This window comes from Rhodamnia argentea, chromosome 1 (genome assembly GCF_020921035.1).
Source record: "Rhodamnia argentea isolate NSW1041297 chromosome 1, ASM2092103v1, whole genome shotgun sequence".
Classification (NCBI taxonomy): domain Eukaryota; kingdom Viridiplantae; phylum Streptophyta; class Magnoliopsida; order Myrtales; family Myrtaceae; genus Rhodamnia; species Rhodamnia argentea.
This window is the reverse complement of record NC_063150.1, coordinates 21,417,845-21,441,180: the sequence shown is the minus strand read 5'-3', so window position 1 is coordinate 21,441,180 and position 23,336 is coordinate 21,417,845. Positions and strand designations below refer to the sequence as shown.

Sequence of the window (23,336 nt, the reverse complement as noted above, 5' to 3'; positions counted from 1 at the left end):
CAGCTTCGAATTCCACTTTGTGCGGCTATGATAAAGAGTGGAATTCTTGCCGGCCTCCAACTCGCTCAACGACAATAACTAGAATCAATCGCATGGCCCTCGATAGGTGATAGTCTTTTCACCTACCTGCTATGCTAATAGTCAGATTCATCCACTTAATCCTCCCAAAAAATGACTGGAATGTGGGCAAGCCGTGGGCATTCCTCATGGCGATTCTTATCCGTAATGGGACAACGAATGATTCTCAATTCCTTCAAGTGTGTGAGGTTGCGCATCTCAAATGGCAAATGCTCTAAACTTTGACAGTTAAATAATACAAGCTTTTCGAGCAGAGAGAGATTTCCAATCCATTCCGGCAAACTCGATCCCCAATATTGACAAATCTCGAGATATTGCAGTGTCTTGACATGTTGGATCCCCTCAGGTAATTGCACAAAATACAGAGAAGATGAGATCTCAAGAACACGAAGGTTCGTGAGGAATGGCCATTGGGTGTCATGCTGGTCTTCTTCGCACAATAAATCGAGTCCTTCACAATCGATAACGCGGAGTTCCCGAAGCGAGGAAAGGTGGCGCATGCCACGAGAGAAGCTCCTTATGTCGCAACCATCGAGGCTCATGAGCTCGAGATTATTGGCCGATCGGAGCAGAGTCTCGAGCATCGGGGACTCCACATCGCTACCCTTGACGGACTCTTTAGTTTAGAGAAAGGGGTGAATGTGGATCCCACTGCAGCCTCCGACGGGCAATTTGGATCGGGCTTTATTTCCAACATTTTCGCGTCCCTTATGGTCAAGTGCTCCACCTGGGGGAATGGTGGCACGAAATTCAACTGGGGACACTCCCATATTATCACGGACCGAAGTTTTGGGAAGGATGACCGGTGATGCTTTTGATATGCTCTCATTAGTTCCCTACTTCCCCACCATCCCCGCAGGTCGCTGCATTCCACTAGTTCCAATCTCTCAAGAGATGGGAAGAAGGTGCGTGCAGTCTTAGATTGTCCCACGTCACTTGTCCGTTGAACGAACTCCAACGAATCCAAGCCACGGAGAATCAACGTCCTTAGGGAAGGGAGTTCACTCAAGGATGGTAGGTGGCTCACCGACGCACAATTATAAATGAACAAGTAACGAAGGTTGATCAATTTCCTCAAATCTCTTGGAAATGTTTTAAGGTACCTACATCCAATGAGTTTAAGGAACTGCAAATTCAGCAAATCCGTGATTGAATTCGGCAAACTCTGAATAGATTGGTTTTCAACAATACCAAGATACCTTAAGTGCTTCAACTTTTGAAAGGAGGAAGGAAGGAGAGGAATAATTGCATCGTCTAAATGCAACACTCGACAATGTTTACCCCCAGAAAAAACTTTGTCGAAGTTGAGTACACGCCATCCACTTTTCAAGAAAATTAGCGTCCGCAATTTGGATAGATCGAGCACAAACATCATTTTCTTTTCAAAGAAAAATTCTGAAGTAAATGACGCATGTCGAATTCCTCTATCATTATGTCCTCCTTTAAAATTAACAATCTTGCACTCTCCTCCAGCAACTTTTTGGGCAAGATCGTGCATGAGATCATGCATCTTGAAAGTTAGGACCTCGCCATCGTCGCCTTTTCTTTCAACATCGAGGAATTACCTACACAACAGCTCTATCAAGTACATGTCAGCCACCTCTTCAAGGTTATCCTCCCCTCTGCTTAACTCAATAAAGCCTTGTGCCACCCAAAGATGTATCATCATCACTTTAACGTAGACATAATCTTTCAGAAACAATGAGCAGTATGCAAAACAATGTTTTAAGCGTGAGGGGAGATGAGCGTAACTGGACTTGAGGACTTTCATTATTCCATCATCTTTCTCATCAATTTCTGGTATTTCTAGAAGTTCACGCCCCTCGTAACGGAGCCATTCATCTTTCTTTTTGCTGTAGAAAAGGCCTCCTATAGTTCTAACGGCAAGGGGAACCCCGGCGCATTTTTTAACTAAATCTCGACCTATCTTCTCCTGTTCCGAGTCTAATGATTCTTCCCCCTCTTCAAAAGCATTTTTCTTAAATAAGTTCCACGACTCAACTTCAGATAAGCCGCGCAGATCATAGATAACAGATTTCGCATTCGTGACCTTCGCAACTTCGTGGCTGCGAGTAGTTACAAGTATCTTGCTTCCCCGTAAGCCACTCTCTAGCCAATCTCCAAGCTTCGACCATTCATGCCGATCTTCATTCCACAAATCGTCCAAAACAAGCAAGTATTTCTTCCCCCCTAGAGTCTCACGAAGAAGACTTGGCAAGTCTTCATCGTCATGGCCTTGACAGTCGACATTTGCCTTTTTAAGTAGCTCTTTGATAAGGGAATTTACATCAAAGACATCAGATACACACACCCACATCTTAAGCCCAAAATGTTCTTCTACCTCCCCATCGTTGTACGCTAGTCGCGCAAGTGCAGTTTTCCCAAGGCCACCTTTACCAACGATGGCTACAAATGACACGCTCTTGTTAGAGGAGGAACTCAACCAGACTTGCTTGATCTTCTTTTTGTCCTCTTCCCTACCGATTATTTTTTCATCAGGTGAGGGACGTTCAGGTTTCTTTCCTCTCCCGATGGCCATTGTTTCCTCCGGATGCAGCTCTAATTTTAATAACTTACTATCGTTTTCGATCTCATCCAGTGTCCTCCTAAGTTCCTGAATCTTATTAGCCACTTTGAGGCGCTGTGCGAGCTGATTCGATTTAGAGAAGAAAATGCGTACCGATTTCGACATCTTGTTTCCAGGGGTGACCTCCCACCTCAGATCTTCAGTCGCGACATCGTCGAGCAAGTCCTGGACGTCGTACAGCACGTCCTTGAGGCTCTTGAGCCAGTGCTTGACCTGCTCCTTGTTCCATTGCTGCTTCTCGGCATCCAAAAGCACAGCTCGGATGGCCTGAACGGTGTGCTCAAGGCTTCGAAGATCGTCCTTGGCACCGCGGAGCAACTTGATTTGTCGAAAAACAAAGGAGCCTGCAGGCTTAGCAATTTCGGTGGCGAGGCTTTTCAGTATGTCAGTGGCAAGGCTGAAGAGCACTGCTTCCGCCATTTCCGAAAGGCAAAAGCAGGGGTTGAGGAGAGTTTGAGAATGCTGTTGTTTGGAGACGATTTGGTGGCGCCTCACGATCAACTTCAGGCACGAATGAATAGCAAGGGTAACGGCATCTCCATGTTACTTCATGCTCAGTTAATCCACCAAGATGAAATGGCATAACTTGCAACAGAGAAAAAGAATAGCGTGGGTCAGTTGTTTCTTCGCGCTAAAGCCCAATTGGCTAAATCCACCCCTCAATTGGCTTCATTTACACCCTTGACGGTTAGAATGACAGAAATACCAAATCCGAATTGCTCTCCCCGAATATAGAGGTGGCAAAATGCGACCACATCCGAAATAGATCCAACCCTACACAAGTAGACTACGAAAAATCGGCAACTCGTGACCAAATCGAATTCTGCCCAATGGAAAGGGAATTTACAAATAAAAAGATGAGCATGTGCAAATTTTATGCAGTGTGAAAGACTCCTGGGGTCCCCAAACAGAGGGACTAAAAGAGAAAAGAGAGGATAGACCCGAAAAGCTCGAACTTTATTTGTTATTCGTTGATCAAGAATATATTTTTCATCCATTCATTCATGTAAATTGGACGAACGATCATTTTTATTGATTTTCCGCGAAACATTTGCATCCCAAGGGACTTTATCTTTTCCAAGTTTCGCTATTATCCGTTTATCTAATAACCATGAAAACGTACGCATTAACGGGGTTTCTATTTCTGTGATTGTCCTAAGCCAAGTTGAATTCTTACTCTATGGTCGCTGAGAATGAGTTTTTATATTTGGACCTCTATAGCAGGATAAGATAAATTTATTTTTTCGGAAGATAAGAGTATCCAAACTTTTGGCTCGACTATTTTCCTCGAAGAGAACTGCTAGCGTGATAGTCCGATAGTACCGTCGCTTATTCTAACCACACGATTTTCCAATCAATGAGTGCTTTATACAAAATACATAGAGATAGTGTGTGGATCTACGATTGAGATTGTACTATCTCTCGAAGTGCTATCAAAAAAGCATTTCCCTTTCCTTGAATGCATACGAAACGCTCCATTCGTGTGGCAAAAGAGGAAGGAAACCCAAGAATCATCTATACCGTGTATATCTCAATAGAAACACTGAAGTTAAATTTCACTGCACCGGAGGATTTACACCAGTTCTACTTCTGTCAGCAAGAAAAGAAAGGGAAGGTGAAGAAATTACTTAACGATGAGTTGATCGGTTTTTGGATAACTTAATCTGATCGATTTTTACCTTTTAAGAATTTATGTGGCATGTCGCCTGTGCTTGGACGTAGTAAGAGTCCTGGTACTTTCTGCTGCCCAACATGGATCCCATTCTGAAACTCACGAGAAATGCAATCAAGTCCCCAAACAAGAACATGTTGCATGATCTTTCTTATTTTAGGGTTCCAGTTTTGGCATTGTTATACCCTTAATTAGTCACCATGTAATTTAGTTATTAAGTTGTGAGCTCTTCCAAATATCAAGTGCATCAATCACGTTTCTGCATAAAAGTGAAAAAAAGAACCCTTTTGTAAGGAACGATGGAAATAAATTTGGAGTTTCTCTTGTTAGGAAATCGATCAATTACTTATGGTTTTTAATTGATACATTTATATAATCAATTAACTCCCTGTATTTTCATCACGCTTCATTTTACAAGATCTAATGCTCCATTGACAAAGCAAATGTTTATGAGCTATTAACAGGAAAACAGTCAAAAAAATCATGAACTTATTGCATTGGTGTGTCCTAAAACCTTTATTGGTGCATCCTAAACCTTTTATTGGTGCCAATTCAAGACTAAACATTTTGCATTGATCCAATTCAGTCCTAAATTTTTGCATTTGTGCCAATTGAGTCAATCCAACCAATTTTGACCGGAAATTGCTAACTTGGACATCGATTGTCCTAAGTGACCGTTGTACGGCCGACGCTGATGTGGATATTTTTTTTAATATTATTGTAATAATTTTAAATAATTTTAATAAGTTTTTGGTTTTTTCTTCTTTTTCTTTTCTTGCATTTTTTTCATTGATGGTCCCGGCCACAAAGAAAGGCCCGCAAGCCTCGCCTAGTGATCGGCAAGGGTCGTCGGCCCTTGTCAACCCCCAATAAAAAGGAGCGAGTGAAAAGAAAAAGAAGGACAAAAAGAAAAAAATATTCATAATATTTAAAGATAATTAAATAATATTAAAAAATATTCACGTTAGCACCAGTTATGCTACTTAGGACAACCGACATCCACGTCAGCAATTTCCACCCAAATTTCATCGAATTGACTCAATTGGCACAAATACAAAATGTTCAAGACCGAATTGGCACAAATACAAAAGGTTTGTGACAGAATTAGCACTAATAAAAGATTTAGAACCGAACTAGTATCAATGCAAAATTTAAGATTGAATTACCACTAGAAAAAAAATGTAGGACTAATTAACATCAATACAATGGCTTTAAAATTTTTTTTTTTACACTTTTCTCGCTATTTACATGGGTTAATTAATCACCTTGGTTCATGTGAAGACTAGAATGCACGAGATTTAGACATGTGACGGAATCAGAAAAACATCTTCCATCCCTATTCTTCTTGAAGGAATCGTCAACGTGTGCTTTCAAGGATCCGGCGATAAATGCTGTCATAATCGAGAAACAAGAAATTCTCATGTTGCCAACTCCGAGTGTTTGTCTGATATCTTCTTGGGGCAACTTTCACTTAAAAGAAAACTCATTTCTTTGACAACCTTCATGTCCCTCGTGTGTAGTTTCTTCTCTATATCAACAACGAAGGATAATACAAGTATCACTACTATATAACCACGTAATGTGAACTTCATCAAGACCCAGCTCGCTCAAAATCGATAATACCAAGTAACACTACTAACGGACACACAATGGTCACCGGCATGGGTCCCAAACATGACAGAGCAATTGAATTGAGAGCATTCGACAAGACCAAATCCAGGGTCAAAGGCCTCGTGGACGCCGGGATCTCCCAAGTCCCCCGCATATTTGTTCGGCCGTCCGACAGCGTGGCCTGCAGTGAGGATCATGTGGACATCCCAGTGATGGACCTAGGACATGCGAATGCGGGCCCCACCAGTCACGATGAGACAGTGCGGAATATCGGGAAAGCACTCGAAAAATGGGGTTTCTTCCGGGTGATCGACCATGGGTTCTGTGAGAGCCTCTTGGAGGAGGTGATAGAGGGGTCTCGCAGGTTCTTTGCTCTTGGGGATAAGAATGCATGTTAGCAAAAGCAAGGAGAAGAAGAGATTGAAGGATTCCATTCAATTCCTGCAGCAGTATTATTAAGGAAAGGGATACGTTACTAGGTTATAGGAGAGGCAAATAAGGCATTTACTTCACAACTTATTCATTGACTTTTGAAGAGGTCTTTTTATTGAGAATCATTTTAACAGGGGTGGCAATCCTCCAAAACTCTTCGACAGATAGTCTATATTATGCTTTCTCAGAGAAATGCTATATTGCAATATGAATCTGACACACCGCCATCGTGCTTGAAAAAAAAGGTAGGAAGAAGTTGATATAAGATCAAACATACAACTCAACCTTATATCCAAAGTTCTATTTCAGACACACATAGACTGCGCCCGGTATAAACTCCGGAAGCAAAAAGGACCATTATAATTTACTACTGCTCCATGCATTAGAGCTTAAGAAGAGGTAAACGATTGTCAACAAGATGCAACAAAATCCGCAAAAAAGCATTAATCTCAGCAAATTTAAGTTTGTCATTACATTAATTGAAGATCTTAAAGGTCCTTTTTTGGAGTTATCTTCAGCTACAGCAATGGTATACTACTTGTCAATCATAGGAAAAAAAAAATGATAAACCGAAGTTAAATCAGCCAATGAACCACAAGAAAAAAATGAAGAAAAAGCATGGGAAGAAACCATAATACCAATTCTCTATTTATACTCGACCATATATTCATGCATCCACTTACAATACAGAGATCATATGAAATACATAAGCGGAAAAACCAATAGTAAAATCTTTGTGGATATAAGCAACTGAACATAATGAAAGCAAAACAAATAAGTACTGCGATTGTCAAATGTCTCTGGCACTACAAGAACGGCAGAATACATATTCCTTTCAGATTGAGGTATATGCAATTTCTCCACCAACATCCAGTCCCAGAGAGAATGCAAATCCTCAGACACCTGTGAAGAAAAATTATAGGGATGAGCAAGATCTTACCATATCATTCTTTTTCTACTTCACCATATCCATACAACTATCGTATCACGTAGCAAATGCATGCAATACTTTATATTACAGGTGTTTTGCTGGATGGTTAGAATTGATTCCTGATGAGGCTACAGATACCAACAAATCTAACTAAGCAATGTACTTAATGTGTACCTACAAGGAGTGAAAGAGTGGAACTCAGTAATAATCAGACAGCAACTTCTTTCAATGAGTAATATTTAGGGCATCTCACCTGCTGCACCGGATAGTCTTGCGAAATGTTAAAATGACCTCTTCGGATAGGACGGCGGAAGCAGTAAGGCTCTGTGGGTGATATTTTCAGAGCTTCCTCACCACAAATGAACGGTCTGTATTTACGTTGACCTAAGTCCATATCCCCTCCCTCATGTTGGGCCAACGAAGTACTAGGCAAGTCTTTATCCTCTGAGCTATCTGCAAAGCAGAGGTGCAAGTCATATACAAAAGCACAGACTAAAGACTTTCTGCAGATTCAATGTTAGCATGAAAAATAATCATCTTCACTATTTACAAAATGCCAAGACCTTTGCTATTAGCTGAAAGCCAGCTCCACATATCCTTGAATAAACAAGACAATAATGAAAGACAACCCATTACCTTATCAACTCCATACATCCTTAGACAAACAAAGGCACCGATACAACCAACAGAACAATTTTAGTAGACTGACTACAGGCTAGGAGCATTGAAGCTGGATGCTTCTACTAAAAAACATTAGCAGCAACAGCCGCTTTTGTACAGGAGGCAGAACTATATAGTATGCTCACCGGAGAAATAATTAGAACAAGCATTTGCGTCAAAATTAGCTTCAGACACAATTGAAGGTTGACGGTCAGAAGTTCCAAACATTGACAGAGTGCACCATCCTGCTAGCTATCTACATTTTGGACGACAGCTTCCTCAACGTATGTTACTTAACACCCCCGATACTCCCACTTAGAGACAAAACAATCATATGGAATTTTTAGTTTATATCTACCTCACAGTTTCTCTACTTAGTTCCAAAATGACATAGAGACGATCACTTTTTCAGGGTAGAGTCTCGTTATCCTAGGCATCTAGTATATTGGAGACATGCTCCAGCCCAGATAAAAGCTAAACATCTTATATTGTTATGACAATTCAATCAACAGAAGCCTATACTACATCAAATCTTAGACAAGGGAATATAAGTACTATGTTGCCATTTTTCTATACATAGACAAAGCCGTCCATGATCTGACAGCACAGTTTCTGATTCTATGACATATCAATAAGTAGAAGCAGATAACATAAGTAAGAAGAGAAAGGTAAGAGGTCTGAGACATAGTGAAGCCAATTAACTCAGAAAAACCATTAGCCAATGGATAGAAAAAAATACTTATTATATAGACCTGCTACCAGAGTCGAACTTTGCCTCTCATACACATCCGCCCAAGAAAAGACTGAATCTTTCCTACCATTCTGTGGATTATAAGCGTCAACACGTCCCATCTGTATAACAGGTAAGTCAGTTTTTCTTTCACTTTGCCTGACACAGTCACAAATGAACTCCAATAACAAATATCATGAAGAAATTTTTTTTTTTTTTTGTAAAGAATATCATGAAGAAATTAGAAACTGAAGAATGCAAAACAATACACAAAAAAAAGGCAGCAAAGGACAATCATCTACAGATCCTTACATAGACACATAAACATCCTAGTTGGGCAGACTTACATTTTTTCTGGGCGGCCCTGGGTGATTTAATTTTATTTATTTATCAGGGAGCAGGAACTGAGCTCTGACAGTACTTAAATTCGGGAATATACTGGATCCAAGGATGCAATGACTCTGCAGTCTCCTCTTGGATGACAATGCAGTATAGATTCACACAGAACAAGAGGAGAAATTTTTAAGTTGTCAAGATAAAGGCATTAAAAATCTTTCAAGTCCTTCACTAACCATCAAAGAGAGGACAATGTGCTCGTAAAGACCAAAACAGTTCATTATCTTGAATACCTCATGAAGAAAACAGAGAACAAGTTGAGAGAATCGCCTTAAAATACTGAACCTTCGAGTAGCCAACTCAAATGAGAGAACAAAAAGATAATTGGACCATGAAAACAGTGAAGTTCAACCAAGAACGGAATCTTTGAAGATGAAGTTGGGACTTAATCTGCCATATCATTTTGAAGATTAAGCAGAAGCGATCGAGCAGCTCAACCAAGAACGGAATCTCCATGCCTTGCGCTGGAAAGAGCTGCTGTTCGTGACCTCCTCATCCAAGAACGGAATTTTCAACAATGATGCTATCTGGGGTACACTAATCCACATGTTAATTCTGAGAAAAATTCAAAAACATTCGAGGCATTTCACACGTCACAACTAAAAACAAACAAAAGAAGTCAACTCACAATATCATAAGCCTTCTCTCGCTCCATGTGTTGTGCCGTCGTAACTTGAGAATTGAGCATCTAAAAACTCCAAAGCAACAACAACCCATCAATTCCGCAGTGCCAAAACCAGACAGGCACGAAAAACCAAACGGTAAAAAAGGAAATCATGAAACGTGGTCGGACCTGATCTTGCACGTTTCGCTTGGGCACCTGGCTGGTGCACCGGGCGATGCAATGAGGGGAGGTGAAAGGCGCGTCCTGCTGAGCGAGGCCCACTCTGATGTTCGCAGAACCTGGAAAGCAAGGAACGAGCACGTTCAAGCTAAGGTCGAGCGAGGCGCTTACTATTCGATTCGGCTGAAGAGAGGGGTGGGAGTACCAGGGTTGATGACGACGAGATTGGAGCCTCTCTCCGAGATAAGCTGCGAAGGAATCGCCGTCTTCAAATAATCCTGGAAAAAGGAAATGCGAGAGGTTCAGTGAAGAAGCTCAACGACTGGAGCAGTCATCAGAAGAGAGAGAGAGAGAGGGAGGGAGGGAGGGAGATCACCATGGCGAAGCGAAGCGAGGTCGAAGAGCTTTCTGGTCAGTCTCTCTCGCTCTCTCTCAACTCAGAGAACTGAACTGGCAACTGACAGAAGATGATGCCCCCAGCCCCCAGCGACGACGTTTTGATTACTGACGAACGAGGCTTAAACATAAAGAGAAACAAAAGATTACTTGGGTGGGTCGGTCCAGCCCAACCCAGAGCAGAGGAGAGAGAGCCGAGGTCGTTGATCTAAGGAAAAATTCAAAAAAGAGCTTGAGTCTCATTTTCTCAAATAAAAATTTAAAATAGACATCATTTTAAATATGAGTCTAAAGTATTATGTTTATTTCAAAGAAAGAAGGACCGACAAGAGTATTTTTGTCATTTCCTTTTCTCGATTCTTTTTCTTTTTTCTCATTTCTATTTTTTTCTCGTTTGTTTGAGGTTGGCGACCCTCGCCCAGCCCTCGTCGCCCACGGCGAGACGTCCCTTGTGGCTATTAAAGGCAGCCTCGCCTCTTGGCAAGGCGAGGCCAAGAGAGGCAATTTCAACAATTTTATCGCCGAGTTCTCTTCAGAGGCGGTCGACAATCCCGAGGGGCCACATTTAGTCGAGAAGGCTAGAAGGAAATCGCTAATCACCACTTCGGGCGATGACGACAACGAGCCTCAAGTCTCGTAGTAGGTAGTTGCGATGAGCCCAGGAGGTCGCCAAACCCCAACCATGGCAATGCTGGGGTCGTGTGACCTCCGTGAGCCTCGTGATGAATAGATCTAGAGCAGCGATGCGATCAGGGAATTAGAAGAGGCGTTGAAATTTCCCTTTTTCTATGGTCGAAATTTTCCCTTCGCTTGCAAGAATTTTACAAGAGTCCTCTAAGTTGTCTCTGTGAAAGAGAAGATAAACAAGCATTGCCCAATAGAGGTAAAAAGGCGAGGAAATTTTTTTCCTTTGAAATTTCCCCTAGATTCAATTTTGTGATTTTACTCCAGTTATTTCACCAAAAATAAATGAGTTGAAAAAAAATTAAAATTAATAATAATTTGTATAGCTGTGGCTAAATATGTTTTAAATGATGAACCTTTTTATTAATTAATATTTGTAAGTGACACAAGTGGTTATTTTCAAAATATATGTTTGAAATTTTTTAAATAAACACACATTTATTTATTTTTTCTTCAGAAGATCATAACACAAGGAATTGAAATCATTTATTTGTGAACATGAATAGATTACACACGTCGACGTGTACTGGTTAAGGTTCCATTCACGCATTCCATGGCACACGCAACTTGGGCGGCACATGGGATTTGTATAGTGAAAGCAAAACCATATGTTAATGATATTACCACAGAAGAAAATAAAATGAATTAACTAGTGAATCTCCAAGTAGCTTCAAATATGTCAGTGTACATATTATTATGATTTGATAGGTTTTTTTTTGTCAACCACATAACATAGAAGTATCGCGACATTGCAATTATTTTAATTTAATGTTGTGGTTGGATTTTACGAAGAGTATGTACTTATTTTGATGTCAAAATATCCAATATAGGGCTGCTCAAGAGAGTATGCAAACCTTTCGACCAAAAAAAAAAAAAAAAGAGAGTATGCAAACCTAAGTACTAATCGGATTATTTCGGTTTTAGTACTTTTCTCAAGGGTAGTTACTCGTGGTTTTCAGTAAATATCTTTTAGGCAAATAATTAATTTCTTTATATTTTAAATCACGCTTCGTTATATTAAATGCAATGTACGAAACTCGAGTTGTTCACCTACTTTTCGATTGAAACGGCCGGAATAGGAGTTGGAACACTCTGAGAAATGAAAGTGCCCGGTTCTTTGTTCAATCGGCTAAAGTAAGCTGAATGTGTGAGAATTTCTCGTAGAAGTTTCATTGCACATGTCATAGCTTATAAGCTTGCATCGAGTCTCAATCAATGAGACGAATCAAGAAGATGATCCTCAACTATTGATCATTTTCCCCAACGGAAACCTCAATGGTGCAAATTCTCCTTTTTTGGGTAAAAAAAAAAAAGGCTCTTCATCAACAGTTGACTTTAGCTGCCCCCGCAAGAGGCGGATAGAGCCAACACCTCTAAGGGCATGAACCATATCGCTTCAAACAATTCTTAGACGGTTGTAAAAATTGCAACTCACCCACTCTCCTTTCCTCATTCCGTCCTCCTTTCATTTATCGAAAAACCCTTCTCCAGTCATTCCAAAATAGGAAAGATATAATTTATTAATGAAAGAATCAACTCTTATTTCAAATCAATTTCTAAAAATTCCCATTTTCAGTTCACGCCGGAGACAGAGACGACGTGGCGTAGGTGGCATATTTGAGATTGGGAGGCTATCGGCGCGGGCTCTTGGTAGCACGAAAGAGAGGGAGTGGCTCCTGAAGGTGATGTAGTGGAGACAATCGGATCTAAGCTTGGGAGGCCATCGGCAAGGGCTCTTAGGGAGCGACAAAGAGGGAGTGGCTCTTTTAGGCATAAACTTTAAAAAATAATAATTTAAATTATTTATTTATTTATTTTAAATTTATTAAATACTCCAAACCTTACCTAAGCTTTTGGTATTTACTTTTATTAAAATGGTCATGTATTAGAAGTTTTTAAAAATTTTTTTATATTAATACCTTACTAAACAATTTTTTCTTTTTTTTTTTTTTTTTTTTTTTCTTTTTTTTTAAAATTTATATTTTTTATTTTTTTTTTTTATTAATTTAGTTTTTGTTACTTTACTAGTCGTTACTTATTTTTCTTGTTTTTTTGTTTCTTTTTTTCAATTTTTAAAGTTATTTGTTTGAAAACGTGTTCAAAGCCGGCAAAGAGCCTATTGAAAACGGTCGGCATATATATTAGTGGTGTTATAATATAGCCCGTGCGTTTTACGCACAAAAGGGATTTTACTAGTATGTGGAGCTTGGTTTAATATTAATGCTTTCTGCTTGCGCATCCTTGTTCTGGTTTAGGGTGCCTTTTTTATATGAACATCAAGTCTACTAAGGATTAGCATTTGAGAAATATTGTCGAAGGAATATAAGATATTTTGTGACCTTATGGATTATGTTATTTTATGGATTAATTAACCATTGGTATCGACCTCTATCAATTGAAGTTAATATACGTTGTATTACTTTTGTCATAAGTCATTCATTTATTTTATGTTTTACCTTTTTTTGGATTTTTTTGAAATTTGGGCCAAGGATCCGAACAATCTAAACAGATGAATCGAACCCCATTTAAGTGTATCGCAGGTCGCCTCGATCCATTAGATTTGGAATACTGACAATTAGATAGTCTTTTGGATTATAATTGAACTTGTGTGGTATTCTAATGATCCTAGTGTCGACTTTAATGGATGATCTTGAGTATGTTGTGTTGAGGTTTAAGTGGAAGCAAGCTGAGTTAAAGAGACATTATTTGAGTTAATTGTGCTTAGTTTAATAGAAATTCTATAATTCATAACTACATGATTTTACCGTTTATATACAACTTAGAATAAGCTATAAAGAACCGGTACTTAGATTCTTATATCATATACTTTAGTTATCTTGTCATTACACCTATGATATAAGAAGCAAGATATAGATTAAAGCTTTCGCGTTATGGATTGCTAGTATTGTAATATATATATGTACGTTTGTAATAATCTAATTTCTTGGTATCAATTAAAAAAAAGCGAATTAAAATTATGTGTACTGATACCTAAAAACCTATACTTATCAAGATAATTAAATTTTTTTATGGTTAATGTTAACTAAGAGATTGACTGTAGTTTATACTCATATCCATCCGTAGATTATAGTATATTATGCTAATTAATACCTCTAGATTTGTGGCATAACGAAACTTGTATTGCTGTTTGGCCTAGTAGGCTGCCTAGTAATGAGTTCATAAGGCTTCTATGTGTATTTTGTTTGATCCTATAATGGACAACTTGTTTAAACCAGGATGATGAGATGAGCACCTAAATATCAAGTTTAAGGGAATACAATATGAGAACCTAAGGTAGGGAAAAATATTAGAGAGAATAGATGTAAAGGGGTTGTAGAATTTTAAATGGAAATGAGAAAATTATGAAGTGAGAGGGCGCTAGTACTATGACATATTATGCATGATCACGTGAATTAAGGTGTGAAAACACAGCTTAATAGCTTGGTATAGAAACAATTATAAAAGTATTTAAATGAGGAAAAACTAGTTTTGGGTCACAAAAAGCAAAGATGATGACCGCTATTGAGATGTTAATGAGTACTTTCGGATGATAAAATTGTTATAATATCTTGTAAGATAATACATAGTTTAGTAGCAAGAAATCCTTTATAAAAACTAATTTATACTTATCCAGAATCATAGATTTTAATAAGACATTAACATAAAAAAAACCTCATGTTAAAATAAATTTATATAATCCAACGTAATTGTTTGATCTTTTAATAAAATAATTATAAATTCCATAAGTAATTTTTTTAACCCAAAATAATTTTTTAAAGGATACCATAATGTTAAAAAGAACAAACTAAGTCTTGTTTTTTAATTATAAATGTTAGTAACAAAACAAATTAATTAAAACTAAATAAATCATTTAAGTTATTTATTATTAAGAAACCTGCTGAATGTAGTGTGCATTAATCATACTAATAGACTAAGTGACGCCTATGAATGGGAAAACGAGTAATGCATAAGTTATAGTTTTTCATAAAAACCTAGTAAAAAAATACTAAAATATTAAATATAAAAAACAAAACTATTTAATCTATAAAACATGGTATATAAAATAATAGGCTAAGTTATAAAGGAAGAAAATCTTAAAAATAAAATAACAATTATTAAAAACAGGTTGGAAGTTAGTCAAAGGATTTTTACCAATAATGGACTCATTTAAGGAGTCACTGAACAACTTTAAGAGTATCCTATAACTCTAAGTACCGTTGATCTAAATTAAAATAGACCATAGGTAAGATTCAGAAATTTGTGGAAAATAATCCGATAATGAGTATAATAACTAGGGTATATTTAAAACTATTTCTAATATATTTTTAACATATAATAAAGTTGTCCTATTGAAAGAAACAATAATAACGAAAGTTTTAGGACTAGTAAGTTATACTAAGCGTTTAATAAATATAATATGTATAAGGAATACTAAAAGCAAGCGCTAACAATAAATCTTTGTTATGCCATGTTTCTATGTCTCGTACAAGTTTCTTTTTTTAAAATTTTATCTTATCTACCACATAACTATAGGTACACACTTATATCTTATATAAAGTTTCTTTAAAAACTCAACTTATTAACTATAATACTATTTCCAACATTATCATATCCAAGGATTTTAGCTGCTTATAATTAATTACATTTAATTTAAATAAGAATTAACTTTTGGATTTTTTTTGCTACACAGTAATTTATATATCTGTTAGATATATCCTTATCTAACTTATATACTATTCATATAACTTAATACTATCTATTTATTTTTTAAAAATAGTTTCCTTACAATGGTTTTTATTTGTTAGTAACTTCAATTAATTATAAAAGTGCATTTTATCTGGCTTTATTTATATTCTAATCTCATATAGTCCATTTATTCTTCAAGTCTTAATTGTCTATATTTCGAGATCATTCACTTAATCTACTTTTTCTTTTTTGTTCTCTTTTTTTTTCATTTTGTAAAGTACCACTCCCACCTTAATTACCTTAATATTTAACTTTTGTTTTAGCTCTCCTTTCTCTTTTTTTTTTTTTTTTGGGCTTTTTTTTTATTTCTCTTCATGGGACAGTCTCTCTCTCTTCGATCATTCTCTCTCCCTCTCACGTTTTTCTTCTTCTTCTTTTTTTCCGAACCTCTCTATCCTTCACATCTCCTTCGTCGTGTGAACCTATGAATCTTTTGTCTTAGCTTTCAGAACATATTATAACTGTTTCTTTTTTTCGGTAGGTCTTTTATCAAGGTATAGGATCTCCGGTTTGGGTTTCGGTTAACTTCTTTTTCTTTTACTATATACTTTTTGTTAGTTAATTTTATATATTTAGTATTCATTTTTTTGCTTTCCTTCTGATTTTATTTTTGGCTTCATATTACATAAATGCTTCTTTTTTCATTAAATTAATCTTGTAGGACATTTTTTTCTGCCTGCTCTGTCAAGGCTTTGGTTCCTTGCCTATACATATATTGATTTTTGGAGGTGTTGGTTGTGTTAGAGGTAATTTTGTGCTACCTGTTGACCTAATTCTCCTTTTTCAGTTTTTAATCCTATTTTTCTCTTTTTAAACCTCTAAACCTTTACTAAATTAGGTCAACAATTACTTAAATGATTTTTTCTATCAATTTTTATATATTTTATATTTTATCTTCATTTATTTTCTTTTCTCTTTTTTTTCTATTACTTTCTATTCCTTCATGATTTTACTTTATTGCACATTCTATCCTGTTTGTCTTTTATCTAGATAATGTTTACCGTTGCCATCAATTTGATCGTGTTCTAATCGTGTTCCTTTTCCGAACTTTCCGCGTTGTTTGTTTTATTACATACTTTGGTAGTTAATATATGCTTTTTAATTTTTTCTTTTGTCTGAACATCAAGCTACTAGATTAGCTTTGAAAATGTAGGTCAGATTAGATATTTTGTGCCTTGGTTATGTTGGTTTTTGGTTAAGTTGAACCTTGGGTATCATTGATTAATATTGTATGATGACACTTTGTCATGTCTTCATTTATTTTATGGTTTTCTTGTGAAGCCATCTAAACGCTGTGGTTTCCTCGTGGGCGTGACACGACAACTAGGGTGTCGATGGTTTAGATCATTTTAATTTTATATGCTTGAACCGAATCAAAACTCGTCTCGAACCAACCCGAATTAAAAAAACTCAATTTGGTTTGGTTCAGTTTTCAGTTTGATTTTCTGATTTTTTTTTTCTTTATTTTCTTTTGTTTGAGATCTCTAGTGCTTTGTTGTGTGTACGTTGATTCGATTTCTCCAAAGAATGTTAATGATGGTTAAGATGAAAGCGCGCCTTTCCTATGTCGCCCACTGGGAGCGCAACCTCTGTGCTTCGTTGCGCCATTGCCGCAGGATTCGTCGGCATCGCATCTCTCCAGCTTGGCCATCTCCTTCGTCTGGTGCCTCACTTCCACATCTACTCCCAAGGGACTGGATTTGGTCAGAACTCATCCATGGCTGAAACTGATCTCTTCTTCCACCATTCAACATAATATCCACGGATTGAAAGTGGGGAGTTCTGTTTTGTCACGAGATGCGACCAAAACAGAAAGGATTGGGTAGAAGATGAGAGAGACGCGGAGATGAAAATGGGGAGAGAGAAGCCGTCCACTGATCTCATATAGTGAGAGGGAGCACAAAGATGAAAAGAGGGAGAGAGAAGAAGGGGAGCCATCCACAGTTCCGATGAGAAGTGAACAAGAAGAGAAAGAGAAAAAAAAAAAAAGAGAAATTAAAATCCGTTATCCGAACTGAACCGACTTGTTAAATTATCCAAATTCTTTGATTATTAACTGAATTGAAAATTGAAATGAACCGAGGATGCGTTTGTTTCGCATTTCGAAAATATTTTCGCCATCGATAATATTCCGTGCCCGACTATTTTTGTAGACAATGATAAAATTTTCTATTTGTTTATTTTTGTAAGAGATATAAGTGATTACTTTTTGGAGAATATTTTTCAAATCACTCATTTTTCGCAAAACAAATGCACCCTCAAAATGCACGAACTTCTGGTTCTTTTCAATTCAGGTTTCTGTTCAGTTCTTTAATACTCCTTGTGACGACGGAGGCAGAGGCAGCTCGAGATGCGACCGGTGAGGCCCTTGGGAGCGAGAGAGGGAAAGTAACTTGCAAAAAAAAAAGAGAGTGGCTTCGTTCTTTTTCTTAAAGATGCACAAAAGAGAGGAGAGAGAGTGCCGTATAATTGGAGAGAGAAAGAGAGCAATGGTCATAGAGCCATGCTCGATCGTGGAGGGGCCGGCATGTACAATATTTTCTCAGCAGAGCAAGATCGGAAAGCTTCTTCTCGTCTAATCAATGGGCAAACACAGGCTTAAGTACACTACAAGTGCCAAAACTTGTGTACGGGGCTCACTTTAGTGTCAAAAACTTTCAAAACGATCACTTAAGTGCTAAATTCTTTAAAAAAACGATCACTCCAATACCAAAACTTTCAAAACGATCACTTAAGTGCTATTTTTTTTTAAAAAAAACGATCATTTAAGTGCCCATTTTTTTAAAAATAATCATTTCAGTGTAAACTCCACCGAGCTACGTCGGCTTAAATATTAATAAAAAATAGCATGTGTCGGATTTCCAGCAAGCCATGTCACTTCAAATTGAAATTGGCACCGAAATGATCGTTTTTAAAAGAAGTTGGCACTTAAGTGATCGTTTTTTAAAAAATTGGCACTCAAGTGATGTTTTGAAAGTTTTGGCACTAAGGTAAGCACCGTACACAAGTTTGGCACTTCTAGTGTACTTTAGCTAGCAAACAAATATCGACATACAGTGTCAGCCCGTCAGGAAAAATTAATCACCAATTATCGCGATAGCCAATCAAATATCCTCCGTCTCAACAGGGATAGAATTACATTCACCAAAGGAGAAAAAGAAAAGCATCATCAAACCCTGCAGAATTTATTTATGCTTTCTGCATGCATCATTAACAAAGATACAAGGTATTCACTGGGGATTCTCAATGACGGTGGACTTGACACTTGAAATCTAATGGGGGTCGCATATGTTCCTACCCCAACAACGATGTTCCTCCTCCAACATGCGATGATGGAAAGTTGTCCCTTCATCTTTCACTTGGTTCGCAGCAACAAGTGTTCTTGCCCCAATCATTGGACGACAAGTCAAGCCTAAAGCTAGAACAAACATGAAGATCATGCCCACCCACCTTCCGCTGGGTTTCTCCATCTTGCTTGTTTTTTCGTGAGCTCTTTCTCTCTGGTACTGTCTATTTGTATGCATCAGATTTTCTATGCCAGGTAGTAATTGTATATTGTTACTCAAGACTTTTGAACTTAAATGGGAAAGGAATCAAAATTTGAAGAAAATGAAAGCGTAGCAACAAAGCATTAAATGGGATTCCATAACTTGGGTATGCAATTAAGCTCCTTGCCACAGTCCAGAAAAAGATAAAAAAAAAAAAAAAATAAGCTACTTGCCAAATAAGATATTAATGATATTTACTTGATTCTCGGGAAAAGTACACTAGAAGTGCCATAACTTTTGTACGACATTCACTTAAGTGCTATAACTTTCAACACGTTCACTTAAGTGCCATAACTTTTAAAAATCGTTCACTTGAGTGCCATGTTGACATGGCAGCCGAAAAAGCCGATGCGGCAATTGGAAAAGTTACTGTAGACACCGGAAAAGTTATCGTAGCACGTCGGAAAAGTTACTGTAGATGCCGAAAAGATGACGTGGCACGCTAGAAAGCCGACGTGGCATGCCGGAAAAGTTACTGTAGCACTCAAATGAACGATTTTGCTCCGACGTAGCACTCAAGTGAACGATTTTTTAAAGTTATGGTACTTAAGTGAACGTTTTGAAAGTTATGGCACTTAAGTGAACGCCGTATATAAATTATGGTACTTCTAGTGTACTTTTCCCCTTGATTCTCCATATTTATCAGGATTATGCATATCTCCGATTGATTATAGTTGCTATTATTATCTTAATAGCATCCCACAAAACCTATAAATAGGTTCATGCACTATTTATTAGTATCATGCACTATTTATTAGTATAACGAAATAGACACAACAATCAATATTTCTCTTTTCGGTATCTTGTTATTCTCAACTTAAGAAATTGTCAACCAGTTATGTATAAAACATCAATGATAGGGATGAACAAATCGGATCGGATCGGACCGGCCGGGCTGGGTTGGTCCGGTCCTTGAGGGAGGGGGGGTTCGGGTCCCCGGTTTCATGGTGGATGAGACTGGATCGGACTGCCCCGAGTATATATAACACATATACAATTAAAAAAAACGTAGAAATTTTTGAAAGACTAGTTAACCTAATTTTTCCATCTTCTTTTCGACACTAGCTCCTCTCCTCTTGTTTGACGCTTGCGTCTCGCTTTTACGAAGCAGCTCCGCTCGATTATCGCTCCTTTCGCCTTCGTCTCCCCACTCTCTCCTTTCGTGATACTGCCTCTTGCTTGCTTGCTTCATGCCTCCTCTTGCCTTTTGTCAATATGCATTCTCTAATCGCGCTTTATCTTGACTCAATCTGTATTTGTTCTTGACTATAATATGCAAACCCGTTATTTTGTTCACGGTTGGATTCAATGAAGTACAATTGTAATTTCACTTTGAGCTTGATTCTTTCTAACTCAAGGAGAATGATGCAAGAACATAATCCCGTTTCGGTTGTCGTAAGTGTTTTTCTTCATAATTTAGCTCTTTTCTCATTATTTTAGGATTATAAAAACTCATTTATATGTTTTATTAGATTGGATGGTTGAGATTTGAAGTTATTAGTATAGATCCAAGGTTAGATTTCTATAAGCACCTGGAGTTAGCAGTCCCACCGGGACCGAACCGTTGATCCATGTCTAATCCAATTCCCAAAATTTGGGGACCGGAACTACCGGTCCGATTTCTGGTTTAATGCTGGGACCGGATCGGCCCGGATCATGCACACTCCTAATTAATGATATTGTAGTTCCATAAATATTATCGGTACTGTGGAAGGACCCAAAAAGTAAATAAACCTTATTAAGAAATCCTTGAACAATATAAGATGACTGAAAAATCTCTCTATGACAATAAAAACATTTATTCTTCTTTTAAGTTTTATAGGCCCTATTTCCTATATTTTTGACATAACGAGAATAGGATCAATCAAAGTTTAAAAGTAGGGAGATATCGCTAGTCATAGAGTAAGCCAATTTTTTTCTTAACAAACATGGCAAAAAGACGAATTAGGAATAAGATTATTTCAATTCGGAAAGAGGAAATTCGTGCATAGGATTAATTGGAATTTGCTTGAAAAGGTCCTTTATGAACCGTTTTCCACTTTAATCTCTACTTTTTCCTTGGATTTACTAGTAAAAAAATATTGAATTACTCAAAGAACTGATAACGAAGACATGAGCTAATGCTACCGAACGGCGTTAAGCCTTTACTTGTTGACCAATGAGGTTTCAATTAGGAAGCACCGACACTCTTCGTACAGTGTCTAAGTAACCAGGGGTACTAGGTGAATAAGTCGGTTACTTAAACATTGTGCAAAGCAAGGGTCCATCTAGTGGGAAACTAAAACTTCCCCTTTGTGACTCTAGGCGTGGGAGACTATTATACCCGCCTACCCAACGGTCCTTAGCTGAAACCGACCGTGTGTCTACCTTCACTGCCCGAAGGCCCCTAAGTTCCCTCCAAATATTTTTCTTCCCTAAAGAGAGGGAAGGCGGAGAGAACTTATTAGGAGATCTTTCCACCATATCGGAGAGTTCATTCCCCTGTCTCCTCCCGAGTCTTGTCCAAAACTATTTTCCCCTTTAATCTCTCCTTTTTCCTCGGATTTACTAGTAAAAAAATATTGAATTATTTAGAGAATTAACAGCGGAGACAGGAGCCGATGCTACTGTCGACTACATTTTCCCCTTTAATTGCTAGCCAACGAGGTTTCAATTAAAAAGTACCGATACTCTCCGGGGGCCTCCGTGCCGTGTCATGTCCGACACTTTTTTGACATGTGACCGACACATGGTCGGCGCTTTAGAAACGCCAGCAACACGCAAATCTAGTATCTCGAGGTGCTATTTGGACATGCACGGGTCAATTTTAAATATTTTTAATAAATTAGGGGTCAAAATTTGAATTATCAAATTTATATATACTTAAGTCACATACCCAATTACCACAAAATTAATATACTCAATCAGCCAAAAAAAACGCTAATCGTGCATCCCTATAGAGGAAGAAGAAGAAGAAGAAATTCATTGATGATATTTTTATATATACATGTTAATCTATCACATAAATATAAAAATATATTTAATATATAACGTGTCCCAACGTGTCAATTTTTTTATTTTTAAGAAATAATATATTGGCGTGTCATGCTGCGTGTCCGTATCGGTGCTAGTTAGGGTTTCAACATAGGAGAAACAAAAAATTATTTTGGTTGGTCCAAGGATTTCAGTCCAACCTAGAGGCACCGAGAAGCCAAGGTCTTAATCCATTTTTTTCATTTTAGGCTCTATTTCGCGGAAAAAAAGTCAAAAAATACTTTACTAAAAATATCGCTTATATCTCTTATAAAAATGAATGAACGAAATGTATTTTCGTCGCCCACGAACATATTTAGACATAAATTATTGGTGATAATCAAAATATTTTCTATTTATTAACTATTTTAAATGATATAAGCGATTATTTTTTGAAAAATATTTTGCAGAAGATTCATTTTTTACAAAATAAACAAATTACTCTCCGTTTATTTGGTCTCTCTATTTATTTCGTAGAAAGTAAATGATTGCAAAATATTTTCTTAAAACTCATTAATTGTATCACTTGAAATAATCTATCAATAAAAAATATTTTCGTTGTTGACAATAGTTATGATTAAATATTTTCATGAATAACTAAAATATTTTTATATTTATTAATCTTTATAAGCGATACAATCGATCATTTTTAAATAACTATTTTCAAATCATAATATTTTCCACAAGACAAATTTACGCTTGACTTTTCTTTAATAATATCATAACACAAAAATGTAGTATCCTTTATTAGAGTAACCTTCATGCGTATGTGTGAATTACACAGGCCGACGTGTACCCGTTAGGGCACACATGATAACACTTCTGCTTCAGAAATTAATTTCTTGCCAAAAGTTGATTTTTCTACTTCTCCCGAGAAGTAGAAGTTGATTTTTATGCTTCCACTCTAGAAATTATTTCTAATTAGATAAATTCGTTTGGTAAAGGTTGAAAATTTTTACTTCTGAAACATTATTAATACAAAATATTCTATGGAAAATTATTATCGACGGTAGAAAAATTTCTACTTCATTTTTGAACTTTTTAAATTTCTTTAAAAATAATTATTATT

At 37.1% G+C, this 23,336-nt stretch overlaps 2 protein-coding genes and 1 long non-coding RNA gene across 3 annotated transcripts in view; all 3 read right to left on the bottom strand.

The window, feature by feature from the left end:
• The window catches only part of LOC125314641 (putative disease resistance protein RGA4), a 233,081-nt gene that overhangs the window by 15,399 nt on the left and 194,346 nt on the right, over positions 1-23,336 (bottom strand). The gene's annotated exons all lie outside the window — the stretch shown is intronic.
• The window catches only part of LOC125316666, a 28,108-nt gene continuing 7,307 nt past the window's right edge, over positions 2,536-23,336 (bottom strand). Inside the window, exon 2 of the long non-coding RNA XR_007199766.1 lies at positions 2,536-2,932. This is a non-coding gene — a long non-coding RNA (uncharacterized LOC125316666). The remainder of the gene's footprint in view (positions 2,933-23,336) is intronic.
• LOC125316559 (actin-related protein 9-like) lies at positions 7,650-10,331 on the bottom strand. Its single transcript, XM_048285201.1, has 5 exons — positions 10,258-10,331; positions 10,087-10,159; positions 9,891-10,000; positions 9,726-9,785; positions 7,650-7,764 (listed from the first exon to the last, which is right to left on the bottom strand). Exons 1-5 carry the CDS (start codon positions 10,258-10,260, stop codon positions 7,696-7,698), a joined length of 315 nt encoding a protein of 104 aa, XP_048141158.1. The 5' UTR covers positions 10,261-10,331; the 3' UTR covers positions 7,650-7,695.